The sequence below is a fragment of the Corvus cornix genome, chromosome 13 (genome assembly GCF_000738735.6).
Source record: "Corvus cornix cornix isolate S_Up_H32 chromosome 13, ASM73873v5, whole genome shotgun sequence".
NCBI classification, from domain to species: domain Eukaryota; kingdom Metazoa; phylum Chordata; class Aves; order Passeriformes; family Corvidae; genus Corvus; species Corvus cornix.
The window spans coordinates 16538825-16560920 of NC_046343.1; the positions used below are offsets into that span (position 1 = coordinate 16538825).

The 22096-nt window shown below is 37.4% G+C and overlaps 1 protein-coding gene across 13 annotated transcripts in view; it reads right to left on the reverse strand.

The window, feature by feature from the left end:
• Positions 1–22096, reverse strand: part of TENM2 (teneurin transmembrane protein 2) — a 654736-nt gene that overhangs the window by 477795 nt on the left and 154845 nt on the right. For all 13 annotated transcript variants that reach the window (XM_019289969.3, XM_010406241.4, XM_010406240.4 and 10 more), the window contains exon 3: positions 5426–5716. In XM_019289969.3, coding sequence (XP_019145514.3) covers positions 5426–5651 — 226 coding nt within the window. In that variant the 5' untranslated portion in view covers positions 5652–5716. The remainder of the gene's footprint in view (positions 1–5425; positions 5717–22096) is intronic.

Below are 22096 nucleotides of genomic sequence, written 5' to 3' on the forward strand. Positions count from 1 at the left end.
AGAAAAGCATCTAAGTATCTTCCAGTTTGAGAACACTTACAACTAATCAGTCTCCCTTCCAAACACTTCTTGCTGGAAACCAGATCCTAAAAAATATCCGTTGAACTGCAGATCCTTTTGAAGAAAAGAAGACGTAGACTGTGGAAAAAATTTACACAATTTGCTCAATGTTAGCCGTTTTCATTATTAGAATTAACCAAGAATTATTTTCATTTTAAATACCTTTTTTTAAAAATAAAATTATTATGTCATCTCCATGGAGTACATTATTTCCCTTTACAGTAGATTTTAATATGAGAAAGAGCATCCACAGATGTGTGTAAATATTACAAACTTCTTAGAAGAGTGTGTGCACATGTGTGTATGAGAAAATGGAGAAGGGTTTATAGGATCAAAAATTATCATTTTCAGGATCCAAAGTCTTAGAATTCTATTACATAGCAGAGTAAAGGGATGAGGGGAAAAAAATACACAAAAAAAAGGTTTTGTTCAACACTCAGTCAGGCCCCAGCACTACAAGACGAGCAAACAGGACTTTAGTTGAAGCACGGGATCTTTTTGCTTGATAGAAATTTGAAACTATGAAGTATAGAAAGCATAATTTGTATTAATTTTGAAGTTCTTCTGAAAAGGTATTTGCATGAAAATGGTTACTAAGCCTATTTTAGAGTAGACCTGAGGTTTTATAAATTTTCTTTTATTCAGTCTGTGCTTACTACATGTTGATAACACCTACTTTTTAGACATTATCCTTTTATACGTAGTTTACATAATGTGCATGTAACTTTGAAAATGGTTAAAAGAAAAAGAACCTAGTTTAACTTAATCATCAACTAATGAGGAGTCCAGCAGACAAGCAGTAAAAATAGAAGTTCTTTTTGAAAGCTAAATAAAGGAGCAAAAAAGGAACTAAAAGGACCATAAATCTATATATACTTATATATTAGCATCAGAAATCCCTTCATTCTGAGTCTCTAATTTGAACTGTAAATAAATGCTGATTTTTAATAATGATCAGTTGAGAGAAACTGCCAAGAATAAAAAGTTATTCCCTGAGAGAAACTGTGTGTACAGAGAATTCACATATTATGTCTAGCTGTTGTTTATTCTACAGATACATATTAATATTAGAATAGTGCTGTGTTTGCCAGCACTGTTGTTATTAATTATTACTGGAGTCCTCTGTCAGCATCACGGCTTCCTAACTGGTCCAGCAGGTGAGAAGAGATGAAGATGAACCTTTGTTCAGCAAGTCTCTGTCAGACACTCTGACTCAATGGTCAGTCCAGATGGTCTGAGCACCCAACCACGCCCAGCAAAGTCACAATGGATGAAGATATAAAGTGCTAAAATGGCAAAAAATTGGATGGAAGGGGAATGAAAGGGAAGTGAGAAGGAAGAGATTATCACAACTGATTTAAGCTAGCATTTGCAAACCAAAGAGCTTGTTGCTCAAAAGAAAAAAAAAAAAAAAATCAAAACAACACACGCCCCCAAACATTACAAACCACCCCCAAAAAATAACAAAATCCACAGAATACCAAGAGAAAACAATTTATGCATATTTAAATAGAAGTACCCAAAAGATTGAAAGTCAATCCCATGATGTTTCCCTGAAAATCCACTTCTAAAGAGACTTCCTTCTGGTTTTTATTGTGACTCAGACCTAATATACACAAAGTTTTGGTTTAATTTCTGTTTATCAGATCATCTTGCTATTACAGCTCAAAAGGGCACTTGACCGATATTAGAGTATAAATCAGAGGAGGAATGTTAGGTATGGGTTCAACTTTCTTACCTTTTCCTTTCCTAAAAGCATACTTACAGAAGACTGCTGTAAAGGTTTGTACTTTTATTTATTTGCTAGTCTAGTAATGCTGCTACATTGCTCCATTATTAACAACTTCACCACAGATGAGAGCACAGATGAAAAGTGCTTTCATGTTTTTAAATCACTTAACAATAAGAACCTTATCATCTTTTATGACTTGGGGAGGGAGAGGGTAAGGGAAGGAAGTTTTATTCAGCATCTTTATTAAATAAGGTACACAAATTATAATTTTTTTATTTCTCAATAAGACTGTGCTTTCTAGATAGGAGAAATAGAAGGCAGTTGTCTCACCCTAATAAATATTTTACACTGGGATGGAGTTTCTCTTAGGTCACCATTAAAACCAAAGTAAGCCTTGATTCAAGAGAAGTGAGTATATGTCCTGGCTATAACAGGAAAGTTGCCTTGAGGCCTTTTCTCACACAAGCTACCCTACATCTGATTCCATGCTAAGGGCTTCCTCCTTAAGCTTCTCCAATTTCCTTTGATTATGTAACCGTACAGCTATAACGAAAATCAACAGATTGCAGAATGCCACTCAAAAACCTTGCACGACAAAGGAAAACTAAGAATGTGCTCTCACTCCAGACAGAATACAAGAAAAAGTCTTATTTAATGTCTTTAATCCAAATCTATGTATCAAAACATTTCATTTTCAAAAGGTCACAGGTTCTGGAAAGAAGTATTAGAACTGTAATTTCCAAAACTCAGTTGAATTTGGAAGGGATACATTAATTTTAACCGAAGAGTTGAGGATGACTCAGGTTTGATGACAGGATGATCAAAGATCTCATCTTGGTATTATTGGAAATATGAGCAGTGAGAGAAAGTCTGGTCAGCCCAAGCACCTGTAAGAGTGGCTGTAGCCTCTAAGTAGCAGCCTATCAGTCACTGTGAACAGTTAAAACCTTGTTTTAAGTCTGAACAACCTTCACCCCTCTAAGGAAAATAAGAAAGCAACACAGCAAGAACTGTTTCAGACTTCTGAGCTCTGAATATAGCTTTTTTTAATTAGTATTTCACTGATAAAGCTTGATAAGCAAAAACAGAATGAGTGCAACTTTGTCTTAACAGATTTCCAAACCCAGAAATGTGCCACCAGGAGCAGCTCAAAACAACTGTGTGAGCAGTTGCAGTGCCATGGTAAAACCAAATACTTTGCAGTAAGTCAAAAGTATTTAGCTTTTCTAATAGAAGAGACAAAATACTGAGGAAAAGATCTACAATTCCTTAAAAAAAAAGTCAAGCTTTTTATTAATAGAAGAACAAAAAGCCTCTAAAGACTATTTATTTTAAGCATGTTTATTTCCTACAGAATTGAATCCCATCCTAACACCCAGTCAAAGTTAGAATAAATTTAAGTGTATAAATTACTAGATGTCTGCAGCTGGAAACTGCATGCATGAGATGTAACAAACAGAGCTTCCTACTATATGAATCACATTTTTATCCATCTAATGTTAATATAGAAAGTGAGAACAGCTACCAAATCTTAATCTGGATCTACTTGTCACATTATCTCAAATTTCATGTCGGTAAAACTGTTCAGTCAGAAAAATATCCAGCTTTCAAATGCAAAGAATCATCATACCAACTTATTTTCTAAAAAAATTGCTTTCTAAACTTAACTTAAAAACAGGAAAAGAAGGAGTTGCTGCTCATTATCTAACAAAAAAATTACTTTGGCTTTCTAAAATAAACACTATTTATTTAGACACAACACCACAGACTAGTAGGGGAAAAAATAACAATAAAAAAAAAAAATCTGAGTGTTTCAATTCAGTTACCAACAATTTGCATTCCCCTTCATAAGGAAGGCAGATAAGAACACATTAAGAGCAGGGGGAGGATGAACAGTTGTCAAATCAGTAATCAAGAGAAAAAGACCATTATGAAATGCTGAATAATGACCTGCAAACTAAAATGAGGCACTTGAGCTGAAGCATCAATCATCCTGATAGGGAAAAGTAATATTTAGATGACTCCTGTACAGTAAAGCAGAACAAACTGCAGTGAAAATGGCTCCAGTAGCTCAGAGGTTCGAGGTGCACTTTGATGCTTTATCACAGGTAAACACCTCTAAGCAAAGAAAGATCCTCCAAGAACAGAGATTACCCCAGAAAACAGAACTGGGTGTTTGACAGACAAGCACAATGCAAACACTCCCACATGTCTGCACACAAATGTCAGAGAAACGAGGGATTAGACAAGGGGTTAATTATCAACATTAATTATTAGACAGTTTGATTTAAAGGTGAAGACAGACACTGACTGCTGTCAGAATGTTTTAAACAAGATGTATGACAGGGTATCAGGTATAAGGAATGACCTTCCATTGAATGATTTCCACAAGTGAGATAACTTCCCATTCCCTGAGTTACAACATTAGAAATGTGTAGCAGAGAACTATCACACGCTGTCAAGAAGCACATACACAAACCAGTAGAGTTTCTGCATTTAAATTATGTACCAGATTTACCTTCCATTGAGAGGGGCACAAAACCTATACATTTATCCCTCAAGCCTGCCTGTATCTTACCTGGTATGAACCATACCTGATTCTCAACTGACACTAAACCAAGGCTTTTAATTCAAATGCCTTTATCTAATTGTTGATTGAATGCCAATTTAATCTGGCTATTTGGACAAGTAAACCAGATGATTAAACACAGCTCCTATGAAGCAATGTTCACTAATGGTTTCAGCAGAGAGGCTTACAATTTATTGAGACAAGCACATACCTGAATGAAAATAAACCTATGTGTGTATAGTGGACATTTACAGGTTTTTCAACTAAAAACACTTACATTTTTAATTCATTAATCCATTGGACCTAGCAAGAACCATTTTATAAAAAAAGAGATTGCTTACTCCTCTTGCTTACCAGTTTACAAAGGCAGGTTATTTCAAATATTAGTTCTAGGCCTCAATGCTGCGATAATGTATTACAGCCAATTACAAAAGAAATCAGATGGGTTTCCTCCTTTCAGTTTTTATAAGGTCAAGGGTAAGCAATATGGGTAAGCAGTGACAAAATGAAGTAAAAGGAACCAGCACTCCCAGTCCCACAGTTCAATTCCACAGCATTTAAGAACAGAAAAGGAATTCCAAGGCCCGTGATGAATAATGAGTGTATGTTGGCTATAGGGGGTTTTTACCGTAACAGTGTTTTAGTTGTTTTTTTCAGTACAGATACTGTGTTAAAGAGAGTCACATTTAGGTGAAAATGCCATTCTCATTCCCAAAATTAACCTAGGAAACAGAATACCAAGTTAGCACATGGGCTAACCCCAAGATTTGTGCAAAAGACACACTCTGGTTAAGGGTCATGGCACTTGTGTCTATCAGACATTTTGATCAGTGAATCTCGGTTTGCCTCATTTACAAATTGTGAATTTCAAAAGTACCAGAACTCTGAGAAAAGAAAGAACTTTCTTATTTAGCACAAAGCAGTGGAAATAATGGTAAGATAATATCCATTCTCCTACAGTTCTTTCATTAAAACTCCTTGTAACACTGAGATGCTTTAACAAGGAACAGAGACTGTCTACCGAGGATTACCATAAAAGAAACCAGTTCTGACTTTAAACATACCTTGTCTTGGAAACTCATCTGACTCCCTGTGCACCAGGTCAGACACTCGATTTCCGTAGTGCATCCTGGTGTCATGATCATATGCCTTCAGTGTCTCACTGGAGCTGTAGGATTTCTGAGTGGGCACTCTGCAGTCCTCGCTGTCCAGCGAGGAACTCGTGTAGCGACACTCCTTCCCACAGCGGCCCCTGGTCAGAGAGCGGTGCCGTCTGTCCTTTATATCCATTATTCTGAGCCAGGAACAGTGGTTCCAGAAAAGCCACTCTTCTATTTGGGGTCAGTCACTGGCACCTAAAACCACGAAAGGATAACAAAACAGTAAGCAATGCTGCCACTACATTTTGTTTTATTCTACTTCCCCTGACTTGTCCTTGAAGAACAATGTGGCACAGATTGAGAAGAAAGGGAAGACCCACATGATGCATCCTCTAGAAATTGAAATAATTGACCTGAATCAGTGGGGAGAAAAAAATTGAATGCAGTAAGATAATTGCATTCTATCTAAATTATTGTACAAAGAGTTTAAAAAATAATGATAAAACAAAAACACTGTCATCTTTTGATTTCTGAATGAACTCTGGTAACAACACAGAACTGACAGAATTATATTTGTCTCTGTTATGCAACAGAAGGAAAGTAGACTCAAACCAGCTTTAATTATTTTCATTCTTCCTGCAGGAGGGCTTGCAATTAAGACTGAAGCATGCAAGAGAGCTCCATAGAGGAGATTATTCCTATTCAGCATTAATGCATTACAAAGCTGTACATTATCCTTTAACAACGTGTTTATAAGCAGCAGCAAGGTTAACATAATCCAAGGCTCTGCTCTGAAGGTGGACCAGGTGTCTCCAGAGGTCCCACCCAACCCTGACATTCCTGCATGGCTATGGGTGCCTGAGCACACTCTGGGGATTGGCTGCTCTTGTGCACCCCAGAACGTGACTGAATGAGCTTCTTCACAACCCCTCAAGATGGCCAGTTTATGCAACTCAGCACTTGGAGCTCTTGAAAACTGTCTAAATCTCTTCTTGTTCACTGGACCAGAAAGAGAGTTTCTTACAGTGTGCTTAATTAGGACACCCTTCCTGTGGCACACAGACGTTAATATATGCATTGTTAGCATGCATAAACTGCAAAATGAAAGATACTGTAGAAAGGAAGAAATACAGTAAGCACAAACACCCACAAACACCAAACAGTAACCACTGGGGTACTAATTATTTTCAGTTGGTATTAGTATGTATGTCTTTCTCTCATGGCATACTATGCCCAGGTCTGTGCTAGTCCTGAGAAATCCTCATGACAAATTTTTTTGCTGGAAATTAAATCTTCCCACATAGAAAAATACTCAGATTTGCTAACAAGCAAAAACTGGAACAAAACATCCTGCTTTTCTATACATGGCTAAGGAGGTGAAGGAACGGTTTGGGTGAATTTAGCTGAGATGGTTGAAGACCTTTTCCTTGCCCTGTCCCCTCTCAGTCCAGGTTCCCTCTCCCAAGCCCACCCAACAGAATGTGCCCAGGCCAGAAGCTTTGCTTAAACCACCAAAGCATTTCAGCAGTGATTCCTTGTGCCATCTCTGCCACCAAAGGAACAAACTGCAGCAAAAGATGATAAAACATGCAGAAGGCAGCCAAGCCTTTCATTGTGGTACTTGTTTGCACCTGCAGGAGAAGAGGTCACAGCACTGGCATAAGTATTGGCTAAATCAATGCTCTTTGAAACAGATTATGGCCCTAAGAGAGAATAAATGTACTTGGCCAGAGGAGCTGGTGACCTAGAGAAAAGGTTTCTTGGCTTCATTTAGAGTTGACATTTAGCCTTGTTGTGGTTTTTGGTTTTTTGGGCTTTTTTTTCTTTCTGTATGTTAAAGAAGAAAGTTAGGTAACCACGAGAAACAGCTGCTTTAAGCCACCCACAGGTACTCTGCATTCTGTGAGGAATAAGAACTGTAAACATGCTTACTTTTTTCTTCTTTTTCATTTATTTTTAACATTTCAGAGGGGAAAAAAAGTCACAAAACAACACATACAGAAAAGCCAAAACAAAAGCAGAGACATTTGGCACTTCAAACTGTCAAGGTTCGTTTTATAACTTCAGATTAAAGAAAAAGAAATATTCAACACACATTCCTGTTTCTCATCTCTCTGAACATATAGTGGCTATACTGACTCCTTTATATCTGAATTTTTCACTTCAATTCTTTGGTCCTGTGATATTTATTGAACTGGAAAGCACGTTAACTGTAAAGTATATTAACACTGGTGGCACAAACAGTTTCTTGAAGTTTCAGGAGACACACAATCATTTAGATTAACAATGCCTGGCTCTTTAATCCCATTTTAAAACTCTCTCATCAAATTTAGATATCAATATATCACAATTATAAACACAGAAACAGATAAATGCACAACAGCATTGAGCAAAACCTGCCAGTTACTCTCTTGGAGTCCTCATGCTGCTATTCAGCACAAAGCCTGTTATTCCATATGAATTCTATATTGTCTGTCAGTTCAGACAAACAAACAGCTTTTTGTTTTTATGACTGCTAAACTTAAAGCTGTCTGGCCTGATTTCTATTGTTCCTGAAAGAACATTTAATTCCTTGTTACTGTAGTTAAAAGAAGGATTTGCTGTGACTGAGATAAAACTTCTGAGTATACCCAGGACATTAGCTTCTTAAAGCTTCTTCTCAGACAGACAAGAGTTTTTGAAATTGTTCCCTCAATAACCATTCTTTTGTAGAGTTTTGTGCAACTCCCCTACAAATACCAAAATAAAAGGAAATGGTAAGACAGTGTTCCACTGCTGATCATGCCTGGAAATATTCCTCAGTCATCTGCATGTGCAGAACGTGAGGCACAATGTCTGCACTACAGAAACTCTGGCTAACACAAGAAAATAAATGTAGAAATGTCCCAAGATCTTTACTTTGATCTTTCATAAGGAAAACCTTGTTACAAGAATCAGACATCAGAATAATTTGGTGAATAACTTGATTTTTATAAACCAGACTATTAAAAATTTCTTGAACTCTACTAATTTTAGTAGGTCCTTAAAATGCTATAGATAAAATGATAACATTTTTACTAGAATTGTTGTTCAATGTCATGTTCATGTATTAGAGTAGTTTTAATTTGTGTTTTCCTTATTTTTCCATTGCTTGAGGACGAATCCCAAGCATCTGAAACTAAATACATCTACCTAAACACAATGAAATATTCTCAGAGATTCTTCTCTCCTCCTCACCTGTGCTTTGGGGATTTCTATGAACTCAAAGCAGCCAGGCAAAAACCAGTTCCAGAGCATCATGCCCAAACCATTTTTGAAATTTAGACAACGGTATCACCATACATGGCTTAAAACACAGTTAATTAAGCTGTGAAATACTCCTAGAAAATCTGTTTCACATTTTTTTCATGCTTATCTTAAATAGATGAAACATGGATCCAATTCAGTGCTAAGCACCTTCCCTGTCAGATAGTGAAATCTTTATGTAATGTATTCCTGGAAAGGCAAGGTGTGATAGCTTTGCTTAGAGAATAATGGTGAGATGCAATTTGAGTTCAGAACTCCTGATACTCGTTGACTTGACTGTCCCAAGGGCACTCTGTGAATAGTTTATTTTGAGTAATTGACCTAAATCATAACTGATTTAACAATTCCTTTTATTTCAAAGGATTTAACTAATACTGCTCATTCTGACCCACTTACACTACAGAGCAGTACAACCACTAACAAGTGACTTCAACTGTTTTTCTCATCTAGTTTTGGTTTAATTATTTCAGAAACACAGGAGCTCTGTCTAACTTGCTGAGAAAGGAGTTTATTCAGAAAATATTTATTATTTATAATGGCCTGCTAAAGGGCTGGTCAAGTTTCACAGGAATTCAGTCTCAGCTGATATGGACCCACCATAGCAGTCAATCTAAAGCAATAAACAGCTCATGTATTTGCTGCTGATGTACACAGATCCCATGTGCCCCAAGGCATACGTGTGTAATACACTTCTGACTCACTGTTCACTCAATATAACATTTACTGTGTTTCTATGAAGCAGCTGTTTACCTGAACATGACTACAGCAGGGGTAATGAGGGTTACCCTAAGTGTAACTGTGGGCAGTCCAAGGACATTAAAACACTGCACATCCTAGAGGGAAAAGAGAGACAATAGGAAAAAAAAGCAGAGAGAGGATAAGAGAAGAAAAAGCTGAAGAGCTAAGAAATGAAAAATAGGTTTTTGTTTAGGAGGTTTAAAAAAATTGACCATTTCTTTTTGTGTTAGCACAGCCAAGTCAATAGGAGGCATGGAGGGAAAGCTCAACATGAATTTTCACGGCTTAGCAAAGCTTATGCTAAAACTCTCTGTAAATTTGAAGGTGATTCACACATTTATCTAACTTAAGTTATGGGCTTGTTTCCTGCATTTTCTAACTATCCTGACATGATTACAGTGTACAAGGCCATTAGAACTGCCCCTCATGCCACAAAGAGCCCAGGAATCACTCAGAAGATCAAGGGAAACAAAGCACCTCACATTTGCATTGTGCCCCTAAATCACCTGGCACAACTAAATCAAAACATTACAATAGTGCAGTGTTGGAAACACAACTTTTTCTTTTTTCCCTTTTTTTCTTTTTAATTTAAAGAAGTAGCACACCGTGTACCATTCTGTTCATAAAAAAAAAAAAAAATCTCTTAAAAGCTTGGACTCTTTTTCAGGAGCAGCAATTGGAAATAAGCTTGTGATTCAGAGATTCAAATGCTGTTCATTATTTTATGCAAAAACTATTTTTGAAATGAGAAAATGCAACAATTTAGCTTTGGTGCAGTACAAATTTTCAGGCAAAATTTTAAATGGTTATTTAACTGCTGTACTTATTTCTGATTGTAATATTAGTAAAAAAGTACATCTCTACTTCTGGATCACCTCTGCCTGTTAAAAAAAAGGAGGCAATAAATAAAGTGCAATTTTAAACTAAATACTACCACTAAGTACAACATAGTATGTGCACTTTGTTAGATGAAAAAATGTTGATGACAAGTATTCTGGTTTTGATTTGCACCAAAAATGAAAGTATATTTGGACAGTCTATTTGCTATAGCCTCATTTTTCATTGATAAACTGTTCTTCTGAATTTTCTTTTTTTTTTTTTCTGTCCAAATAATGAATTTTCATTTTAGCGAGCCACTCTATATTAAGTTGAAAATTAGATGTATTTAGTATGACATGGTAAATAGCTATTTCAGAACAGTTGTGATGAATGATTCAAGTTAAGTAGTACAAGATATACAATGCTAAAAGGCGTTCTGTGTTCTGCTTTACTGCAGACAAAACCTGCTTTATTTTTTCTTTGTAATAAACAAAAGCTCTAGGAATTATTTCAGGCTAAGGGCAGTGAAAATGGTACACACAACAACAAAATCAAGAACTGAGCCAAATATTTATCTCATATATGTATTTTTATCTATTTAAATATACATGTTTTTATTTCTAGACTAACTTTGGAGATTTCTGTACTCCAGGAACTTCTTATAAATCCCAGAACTGTTTAAATCTATTATGAAAATAGCATTCCATTAAGAAAATAACATGCCATCAAGAACTGATGAAAAGCCCAGGAGCTACGAGACAGTGTTCTAACAGTCTCCCATCATTCACTGACTGCTAAGGATTAACCCCTTATTCTTCACTGAATTTATTCCCCTTTCCATTGGGCAGAGAAGGTTGGTAGATGTGAGCCCAGCCTCTTGCCTGTCCCAAGGGGCCTCAGAATCACAGCTGACACCGAGGCCAAATGGAGAGTTTCTTTCTTCTCAGAGGTCAGCTGAAAAAGGAGCTAGACAAATTCAGGTACAAAGTCATAAATGTTCTTAAATGTGGCTGCTGGTTAATGCAGCTCCCAAGCTGGGGACCACCACACCAGAAAAATTTCACTATCAGCAAAGCATCTGCAGTGTCCCAGGTCTGAGGTAGAGTGTGGCACGCATGAGCCACTCAAGTCTTTGTGTTCAGCTGCTGCAAACCAAGTGCTTTTCCCTCTCTGAGAGTGTGAGAAATGGCAAAGTTCACAAACAAAATTCACTTAGTGCCTCAATAGCCCGCAGAGTATATTTAGTTGATTTTTCTTGAAAATTATTTTACCTTCACTAAAATATTGTTTGGATAGTGCACAATTCAGTAACTGATCATCAACTATCATGTTGATTCCCATCCTAGAAGCTACAGCAGCCATTACGAGGATTGTGTCACAGTGACTCAGAGGGGGCCATGCTTTAGAAAAGCTCATTTTTCAGTGAAAGGCTTAAAAATCCCCCAAAGTGGTACTAAGTAGAACACTTACACAAGGAGGCTGAAATGACATCCTTTCTTCCCAGATACACAGAGGCAAAACCATGCAAAGTTTTAAAGTTTTTCCTATCAGAGAGTGTTCTTCCTTCTTTTCTGGATGAGGCCTTAACAATCCTCTCATTCCAGAAAAAGAAAAAAAATATAAAAATATTTTACCCAGGGATAACATATTTCCACCACTAACTCAAAGCTGTTTACAGATATTTATTAGGCTTTTGAACAGCCCTGTGAGCTAAATCTGTATTATTCTACAGCAAAAGTTAAACACCATAAGGATAAGAGTCCCACCTGAGGTCACACAGTGAGTTTGCTGCACACTTGAAACACTGAGTTCCAGTGCTCAGCTTCCTGCTCTCAGTATAATTGTTATCTACATACTTCCAGCAGTCTGTGCAGTCAGATGGGGGGGGGGGGGGTGGAAATCAAGCCACCATAAAACGACACAACAAGCCAAGGTCTCAATTAATATAATTACTTAAAATTAGTATAGCTGAACAAATTCACGATAACGATTTAAAGATCAAATACAAACTGGCCACTTCAAAAGACTAAGTTTGCTAGAACTAATTGCCTAAAGAACACTGTTACTCTTTTACTGCCTAGAAAGAATAAACAATAATATTATCTACTGCTAAATGCCATTAATGAAGAAAGGTAGAATAATTTATCATTGTATAATGAAGACAATGCCATTAAGCATGCTTTAACGATTCTGTATAATAGTTTTCTATCACTAGAGAATACTTTTGAAACAGGGAGTAATTGTCTAAATAATTTTTGATTAAGTCCTTGATCAAACTGATCCACATTTATAGCAGTGAGACAGAGCTAAATGCCCATACAAGGAGTGACAACTTGATTTATTTAATTGTCCACTGGTGATGCACCTTTTTTATTCTAATCCTAGGTAAAATGCTGCCTTTAATTAATGTAATGGGATTTTTAACCTTACCAGCACAGAGCCAAGACATCAAGCTGGTAGGAGCATAAGTTGTGCTCCAGCCATTTCCCCTCTGTTTTGCTTTCACCAACACTTGGCCATTAGTTCATATAATTATTCACCAGCATTTTCCAGTATTCTGTTCTCTTGTCAGGCTCCTTTATCTTTTCATTTTTGCAAAAGCCTTATTTATGCCTAGAGTTTCAGTTATGGATTTGAATACTGTCCATATCCACAAGCCTTTTCCTTCACACCCACGCTAATCCATCAGCTGTCTCTGGGAGCTCCTGGGCATGGTGCTTCCATATTAGACTCAAGGATTTTGATTTTAAATAAATAACTGTGCTATCAAGTTGTAGAAATGTAATATCAAAGGACTTGCTATTTCTCTTGCACCCAAGCAAGTCCAATGCCAAGAATTTTAAGACAGTTCCTTCCTCATTCTTTTTCACTTCCTTATGTTAAAACACTCTGGAATTCTACACCCATTGGGCACCTCCACTCCTGCTGGCAACAGCAAAACCTGTACCACTGGGTACAAGATCAGCCAAGAGAAAAACATCAGGAATGTGCCTTTCATTTCTTGTTTACAGATGAATACACTGTGCAGGGGAGCTCTGCCAGAATCTGAGATCAGCAAAGCTCCTGTGCACATCTCATCCTACTGTGAGATGATCGTGTTGCTGAAGAAGTTTCTTAGCTATTTTCAAACCTCTACAAGACTATTCTCAAAACTCATCAAATGTAGAAATCATGCAAGCAGTTATGGGTTTAGGTACTTTATTTGTCACTTCAGTCAAGAACACCACCTGCTTTTCCCTCCACACTTATATCATTTTATCTCACTCTAGGAAACAGTCCCCTTCTTTCTTTAAAGCTTCCACAGAACCTCTGTTGCCTCAATTTAATACTAGCAATTTTCATTTGCTTATTAACAAGAGGCTTTAATACATTTTCTCCTTGCTAGTAGTGTGAAGCTATAAAAATATTCCTTGCAGAAGGCTTTACTAGAGACCACTGTTAAGGCTGTATAAACTCATATGGTAAGAAAAATCAACAATATTTGAAAATGCCTAATAGCATTCAGCAAAATTTCAATAAAGCTATTCCAAATTACGCAAGCGAATAGTCGACTCAGCTAAGCTCTGATTATCTATTAGAGGGGAAAAAAAGGAAAAAAATAAAAGGGAAAAAAGGGGAAAAAAAAAGAGTTTATTTGTGTAAACTGGTAGCCTTATTCCTTGTGAGTTCTCCACCTTTGTAAACACACAGATTTTATCAGAAATAACAGCTTCCTAAAGCAATTCTTTGTTTTAAAAGGTTCAAGGTAAGCGAAGAAAAAGTTAAAAGAAAAAATAAATAGGAATGGAAAACAATGGAACATTGTGATAAGGAACACGAAATGGATGACATTCTATCTCAACAGCTTCCATACAAGTATTTGCTGAAGCACTTTAAACTGTAGGCTGCCTCAGCCAGCAATGAAACTTCGCACAATGAAGTAAAAAGGCTCCACGGGAAGATTCTCAGCTAACCAAGTGTTGCTCCATCTTTCAATAAAGGAAAATGAATTGCTTTACAGAAATTAAACTTTGCAGTGATGGATACAATGAACACAACTGTTATAAAAAATGACCAGCTGTAACTCAAAAATCTCTGAAGTGAATTTCCAATGTCCACACATCAAGGGGTCATCAGGGATGGAACTGAGACCTTGTCACCCTGAAAGTTGGTCCACCCAAATCTGCAGTGCAAGGTTTACTTGTGTATTATCATAGCAGAAGAGGACACAGAGGGTTATCTTGATTAACGGAATTTTTTTAAATAACCTCAGTAAAGAAAAATACACTTCTAGGAAATCGACTAATCCAAGATCACAAAAAGCAGCAAATACCTCATAATATTGTACAGTCACTGTGCAGACATCACTACATCCCCTGTTCCATCTCAAATCATGAAGAAAAAGTCCCAAATCCCTCTGGAGGAAAATGTCTCTGGAGAAAAGGCCACATGCTCCAGCAGACATTATCTTCTGTTATCTACCTAATCATTCAGGACAGAACATGTACTCCAATATTTACTCTCACACTGCAACTTCCTTCTGCAGGTTTCTTAGACAGGAGCATCATTTTGCTTACTATCTTCTAGCTGTGAGTGTCTCCAAAGAAAGCCTGGCATTTGCTGGTGGGTAAGGGGTTTCCTCCGTGTCACTCTGTCAGCAGTCCCTGCTCACGGGGCCGAGTTGTCACAGGATCCCGTCCTGGCTCCTCAGCCCTCTCTGAGATCCTCATTCAACACCCCACAGGGGGTGCCTGAAGGCAGCTGGGGACAGCAAGGGCTGAAGCTGCACCAGCCAGGATGGGAAGCTCACGTGGGGATATCTCAGATAAGCTACTGCATGAGAAATGCAAACAACCATCTCCTATTCATCACCTGTGGCAGAGTTTTACCAAGCAAGAACAGTCAGAAAGGAGAAACAAGTTTAAAAATGCTCTTAAAAGTGCATGGAATCTTGGCAAAATCCATTTGGTCCTTTCTTTCTGTTGCCCTTTCACAGACTGAACAATAACCAAGCTGCAATGTCTAATTTCTTCACAAGTCTAAGCTCACTGCATTAAAGCCAGCCCCCACAATTTTGCCATCTGCTGCCTAGATTGCCGTGCATCCAGCACAGAGTTCCCTACATTCTTCAACTGCCATGGTCAAACTTCCCAGACAAAAGCATCAGCACTCTGTGACAAGGACAGAGATCAAACCTAAGAGAACTTGGCAAGAAGGATTTAAAGCAAATTTAAAGAAAATTCTGTTTCATCTACCCCATTCAGTTGTACCACTGAGTCTTGCAAAATAAAATTTATCATTTCAATGAAGACACTTGATTTCAAGTAAGTATTTATTGTATCTGTACAGCTATACAGACATCCTGATCTACATCCACAGTATATGAAATTGATAGTCTTTTAAAATTGCCTATTCTCCAAAGATATTGGACAGCTTGAACGAAGTTTATAGCTTTGTTTATCAAAACAGAGAATTAACTAGAGGTCCAAAGCTTAGTCGGTTCTTTTTCTAAGGATGTTAAGTACAAAGAACAAAATTAATAATGCAGTTTAACAAAATTTACCTTGTGAAACCAGAATTCTCTACAGCCATAACCAATTTGTTGCAAGTTAAATACAATCCTTAAAATGCTCTCTTTGTTCCAATGCTCTATTACCTACCAAGCTAAAAAATTTCTTAGTACCATTATTTTTAGCAGTACTTTACAGATGGCAATAATACTGCATCAAGTTCTCCTCCTACAAACAAGAAAGATGTTCATGAATTGGAGCAAGTCCAGGGAAGGATGCCAGTGTCTCAAGGGACTGAAACATGGGATCTACGCAGAGAGATGAAGGAACTGGACTTGTTCAATTGCAGAAATGGCCAGCAGGGGCCTTGCTGTTTCTGTGAGGCTACGGAGAAGTGGGAGATGGGGCTTTACTGGGGGCAGCCAAAGGGAAGTGAGAAACCACCAGTGCAAACTGAAGCACAGGAAGTTCTGAACAGAAATGAAGTGAGTAAAAATCACTCTGGGGACAAATATGCACTAGAGAGATTGCTGCAGGGACTGGGGAATTTTGCTCATTTTCAAGACTCAACTACACAAAGCCCTTAGCAACCCAGTCTAGTTCAACGCTGACACTTGGATTAGGTGAGCTCCAGAGGTCCTTTCCAGCCTCAGCGGTCTGTGACTATGATATTCTTAATTTAGGAAAAGTTCCATAGCCATTAAAAAGTAGAAAAAAGAAAAAAAAAACAAAACCATTTATTTTGGAAACAAGCCCACAAAGTAAAGGCACATGATGATTCAAGCTTCGTAAGCTGAGTATGCAGGCTTAAAAGGTCAGAGGATTTAAAGTAGAAAAATCATCTAAGCTTGCAGGTTTAAAGCTCAATTCCAAGCTTGAGCAGCACAACAAGGTAGAGGCTGCATTCCATCTGCACACATGTGCAGCCTGCAGAGGACCAGAAACCACTGCAGTGGGGTCCTGCTACAGTCACACTGATGACACACCCGAAGTGGGATGTCAGGGAAAAATGAATGGGCTTTGTTCCCTTTTCAGTTTCACAGTACAGACCATTGAGGGAACAAAAATGCCTGAAATACAGTTCTAGAGTGAAGAAAACGCACAGGAACTAAAAGCACAATTTAACAAAAGTAAGAAGCACAAGCTCTATCACAATTCCCAAGATACTGCTGCAAGCTCATACGTTTCCAAACATGTCATTTGACAGTGCTGACTTTGAAACAGTCCCTTAAAAATGTGAAAACAAACCCAGAAGAAAACAACTCTGCCATATGTTATGACGACACTACCATAAATCTAAAGAAAACAACACATGAGAAGGAATTGTAACCTCTAACACTCACCTCTCCACCAGTCAGAGCCACATTCCTGTGTCATGTAAATCAGAACAAGGCCTATTCTTTTCCCACTGAAGATTTTGTCTTTTGTTTGGAAGTCCAGGAACCATGGTATTCATCTGGGCCTATCCTATAGATATGTGGCCAATGACCAACTTGAGATCTGTGTGTGGTACTCAGACATATGGTACATTATTCTGTCTGGAAATCTAAATATTGTTGTAAAACAGAATTTAAAAAAAAAAGAAAGAAAATCAAAACTAAAATTGTTATAGTGATTTACCAACAAAATCCTTCCATTTCTATTTCCATTGCTGAGTATGGCACAGACAGTAGGTGTGAACCCACAACCCCACAGAAGTCAGTGGTGTTTTCTCTTCCTGTACAATCTTGTCTGCCAAACTTCAAAAGGCTCATTGATTTTAGCCAATATGGGCTAAAATCAACTGGCATTTTGGCTCAGCTGGGCTGGTGGGTGCAGCTAATGTTACCTTTCTGCTGTATTTAAGTCAAAGCAGGGATATGGAGAACATGAGCTACTAGGCCTAGGAACAGAGAAAGAGCAATTGGCCAGCAGAAACTGAAGGAAGGAATCCTTTATTGATATCCATGATGTGAATTGGTGTTGGTTGTTGTTGAGATGTGCAGAGTCAATAAAGTGTCCTAATTAACCACCTCCTTTGTAACTTCCCCTTTTGGCAGTTGTGGCCCAGGTGAGTTCCCACCCATGCTGAGATACCCAGAGTTTCACACTGTATTTCTAAGCTCAGGAATTCACCCCACCCCCACATCTGGCTCTAGCAGCAGTCACAGCTGCACCTCAGTTCCCTGGACAAAGTGTGCTCCAAGTAACATGCTACTGCACCTTCCACCAGTGATTTTACTAATGCTCCACCTTTAAGGAGGTGCTCCTCTTCCCAAGAGAAGTGCTGCAATCCCCCCTTTTAATGCAAAAGTTACTGAGGCAGAGAAGAGCAAAGGGCAGCAGCCCTGCTATTTAAAGCCTCCCTTGGTGCAATAGGTCATTCTCCCATACAGGCAGTGGGTAGAAGAGTCTCCTCTATCGGTGCGTCTCAGGGCAGGAAGGAAACTGGAAATAAATACTATAAATGCTTTATTATCCTGAACTAAAATCAATAAACTATGAACAGTTGTAACCTAATATACTAGCAAACAGAACTGAAAAGATATCTGACAAAGCTTTTCATATACATTAAGAGCCATCAGATTGTAATTTTAGGTCAATATCGAGACACACAATGACCTAGAGTAAAATGATCCATATACCATTACCGATTTACTCAGTTGCCCAAATTACCTCAGTAAATTCTAATTCGCATGAAAACCTACATGATTTATTAAAATAAAAAATAAAAGGTAAAGGAGCGAAAAGAGATCTCTTCCCTGATGCCATTGTCAGTGATATGCACATGTTGCTCCTCAAAAGCAGATTTTGCACAAACAGAGGTGGAGACTGTGACGAGCAGCTCCCAGAAGGGTGGATCCGTGAGCTCAGCCTATGACAGGTGGAGGTGGTGGTCCCTCATACTCCCCAAAAAGAGTCTCCTATCCAAGAAAGAGCAGGATTGACAAGTGTGTAGTTGGGTGTTTGGTCTGTGGCATAGCCAAAGCCACTTGAAGTGACATCTCCTCCAGCACTCCCATAGAGATTCCTTGCACGACAGCAATCCTTGACTCTGGACAAGGCTCGTTCTCTCCTTGCACTAACACAGAGGATCAGGTGATATGCAGTGCAGTGCATTGCATTAGGCAGCAGGAAGGAACACCCCTGGACCAGGAATTCCTACTCCTCCAGGAAAAAGCACTCCCTGAACCAGACAGCTTCCTACAGACAAGAGTTCTGTGCTTAGAGAAGCTGCTGGAATTTCAACCAGAAAAAGAGAACAAGCATTTGTTCAATTAGAGTGGGGAAAAAAGCAAAACGAGACAACCAACACCAAACTAAGTCTGTGTTTAAACCACTAATACTTTCAGTTTCAATTCTAACTGAATTAAAGATACATGATCCATTATTTTTTATTCCAGCTACCATAGGAGCAAAGGATTTCCATTTACATCACCTCAGCTGTCCAGTTTCATTCCTACTTCCTGAGAGCCAAGATAAAAAAAATTAAAATCTCCAGACTGAGCAAGCACACTAAGAGTTAACTACTGGGAACAGAAATCAAGCTTCATCAATTTAACAAGACTGTCCAGCTTCACAGTTTTGACTGAAAAGTAATTTTTAGTCAAGATCGGATACACATACACAACTTACAAATTCCTTTGCTTGAACTTCTGTGGTGGATATTCTCTTAAATAAATAAACATGATATTTATTTAGTTTGGCATTTAGTCCCTTTTATCATTCTCATAAAAATATTGTCAAGGACAAAGCAGTTTCCATGAATCCTTGTTCACGTAATATATATTTTTAAATTATTTAGTTTTAGTTTTCAACTTCTGGTCAACTTTCAACTTCAATTTTCAATACTTTTTTTAAGTAGCCTGACAGCATAGTCCTGAATGAAAATAATAAAATGAAAAAAAGAGTAAAAGGAAAAGAAATAAATTTCTTAAGAGTAGCTTACAGATTGGGGTTATCTCTGCAATTTTGAATTGATGGTAGCATTTATATATTAGAAGATCTGCAAAGGAGAGATTCTACAACACACAGATCTCAGTGCCTGGGGCAACTCCTCAAGGGAAAGACCTGTAGTAACCTAAATTGCAACTGAATTTATGGAAGTGGAATAACCTTTAACTGAAAAGAGTGATTCTTAAACATAAAATAAAATAGTTTATCTCATTTCCTATATACATGTTCAAGGAAGTCTATATACTTACATAATATCTTGATGGAATTCTCAGTTTTCCAGGTGGGCTGGCTTAAATTTTGAAAGCATCTTAGAAATTCCAGACTGAATGAGCAATGTCTCTCTTCTCTTTTGCACAGGTGAAAAATCATAGATATGTGGCTTTCTTTAAGTCATCCATCTGAAATGTTTTTTATAGTCAGTATAAAAAACTTATAGGAGGCTACTGGAATAATTTCCAATAATCAAGACTACAGAATTAGGAAATTTAGAAATTGAATTTTGAGTGATGAGAATGAATTACAAACTGGTCTATAGAGCCATGCCTCCATTTAGACTGCACTAATGTTAGTTCTGATACAGTGCAAGTGCATCACCAGACAGATAGTCAGATCAGGGCTTCAAATATATGTGACTTAAAAATTGTAATTCAACATGAAATTGTGACATATCAGTTAATTAGATTTTTTTTTTAATGAAGAATCAGAATGCTTTTAAAAGTTATTTCTTCATATAGAGAGATTTGTCCATACTTCCTGAGAATTCCAGAAATTAGATAAGTCTAAGGATAAGTCTACTTATCTATGTAGAACCAGACTAATCCTCACTTTGCTAAATAACATCATTTACCAGAGGGACCAAAAGCAGATTTCTTTATCATTTCCACTAAGAATTTAACTAGGAAAAGTGTCATATCATGAAGAACACCCAAAATTTCTACTAAAACACACACATAAGATTACAAATGCTGTGCTCAAGCTCCACAGTTAAATCAAACCTCTGTGATTCACATGAGAACCTGGTACAGTAATAGCAGACAAAGTAACAACAACGCGAAAGTATTCGGGGCAGCAGAGTTTTGCTCCAGATTAGGGTGTGTGTAACAAAACCAGTAACACAGGAGGTGCCCAAAAGATATTCAAGGGGCAACTAGGTACAAAATTTGTAGTGCAGCAGGTAAAATGAAAAGATTTTAAATAAATAAATAACTAAAAAATCCCCTCAACAAATAAAGGTCAGAGTATGACGCACACATTTCACAGCAATGAACTGACAAGATTACAAGACTTTCTTTTTCCCTGTTTGTAATCAGAACTTCATTAACATTTTGGGGGGTTCAGTTTATTTTGACCCATTTTTGTGCCTGAGCTTTTATAAGCTTCTTAATTTTGACTGTTCCCCAAACCCATCTGCACTTCTAGAAACTGTTCTCCTTTTTTCTCTTGGTTTCACAAATTCTAGGTGGAGTGCATTTGCAACAATCTATGATTCTCCTTATAAATGAATGCAGCATGGGGCAAGAGCACAGATCTTCAGAATTCATCTGTTCCTCACGTGCATTTCCAAAATTACTGAAAATTAATGAGTTTCTACTGTGTCCATTTATATGCAGCTCTTTGAAGTAATCATTACTAGCCAAGGGAAGTCGATTGAAGAAATGGATTGAAGAAATGGATGAAAGAAAAATAACTAATACACCATCCCTGTACCTACAGTACTTTTCAACACTTGTAACTGCAATCCTGGATCCAAAATGCACTAAAATAGAGCAAATTCCATATCCAACAAGTAATGCTGACCAACATTACGAATTTCTAAGTATACTGAATATGCCTTAAAAAGTGGAGTCTAAGGACTTTTCTTCTCTGGAAGGTAAATTTTTTTTCCTATCAAGACTCAATTCCCTTTTGTCCCAAAATAAATAAGATTTTACACACAACTGAGTTTATCTGCCTCAAATTGATTAAAATATTAAAATCAATCTTAAAAAAAAAAGCATAGTTAACCAATGAGATTATTACTGCAAGTCTTGTAGGAATACAGATGTGCTGAATATGAGATTTGCTGCTTGAAAGGTACTTTGGAAGGTCTTAGGCATTACTAGAATGCTTTCAAAACATGTGCATCCACTTACAATAAGTGTTCAGGAGCTTTACCCAGTTTGTAAAGAAGTGCTTTTTCACAGCATTAGTTTTATATGAAGTCTTTTTAGGCAAATCTCAAAGAATGTATAGTTCACATAATTTAAACTGAATTCACCTATAATTCAGTATGTGACGGAGCTAATGCTTAATTGTTTCTAAGGAGTCTGCAAACAAAAATATTTCTTCTTTTATTCCCAAACATTTCACTAAAATTATATTTTGCTTT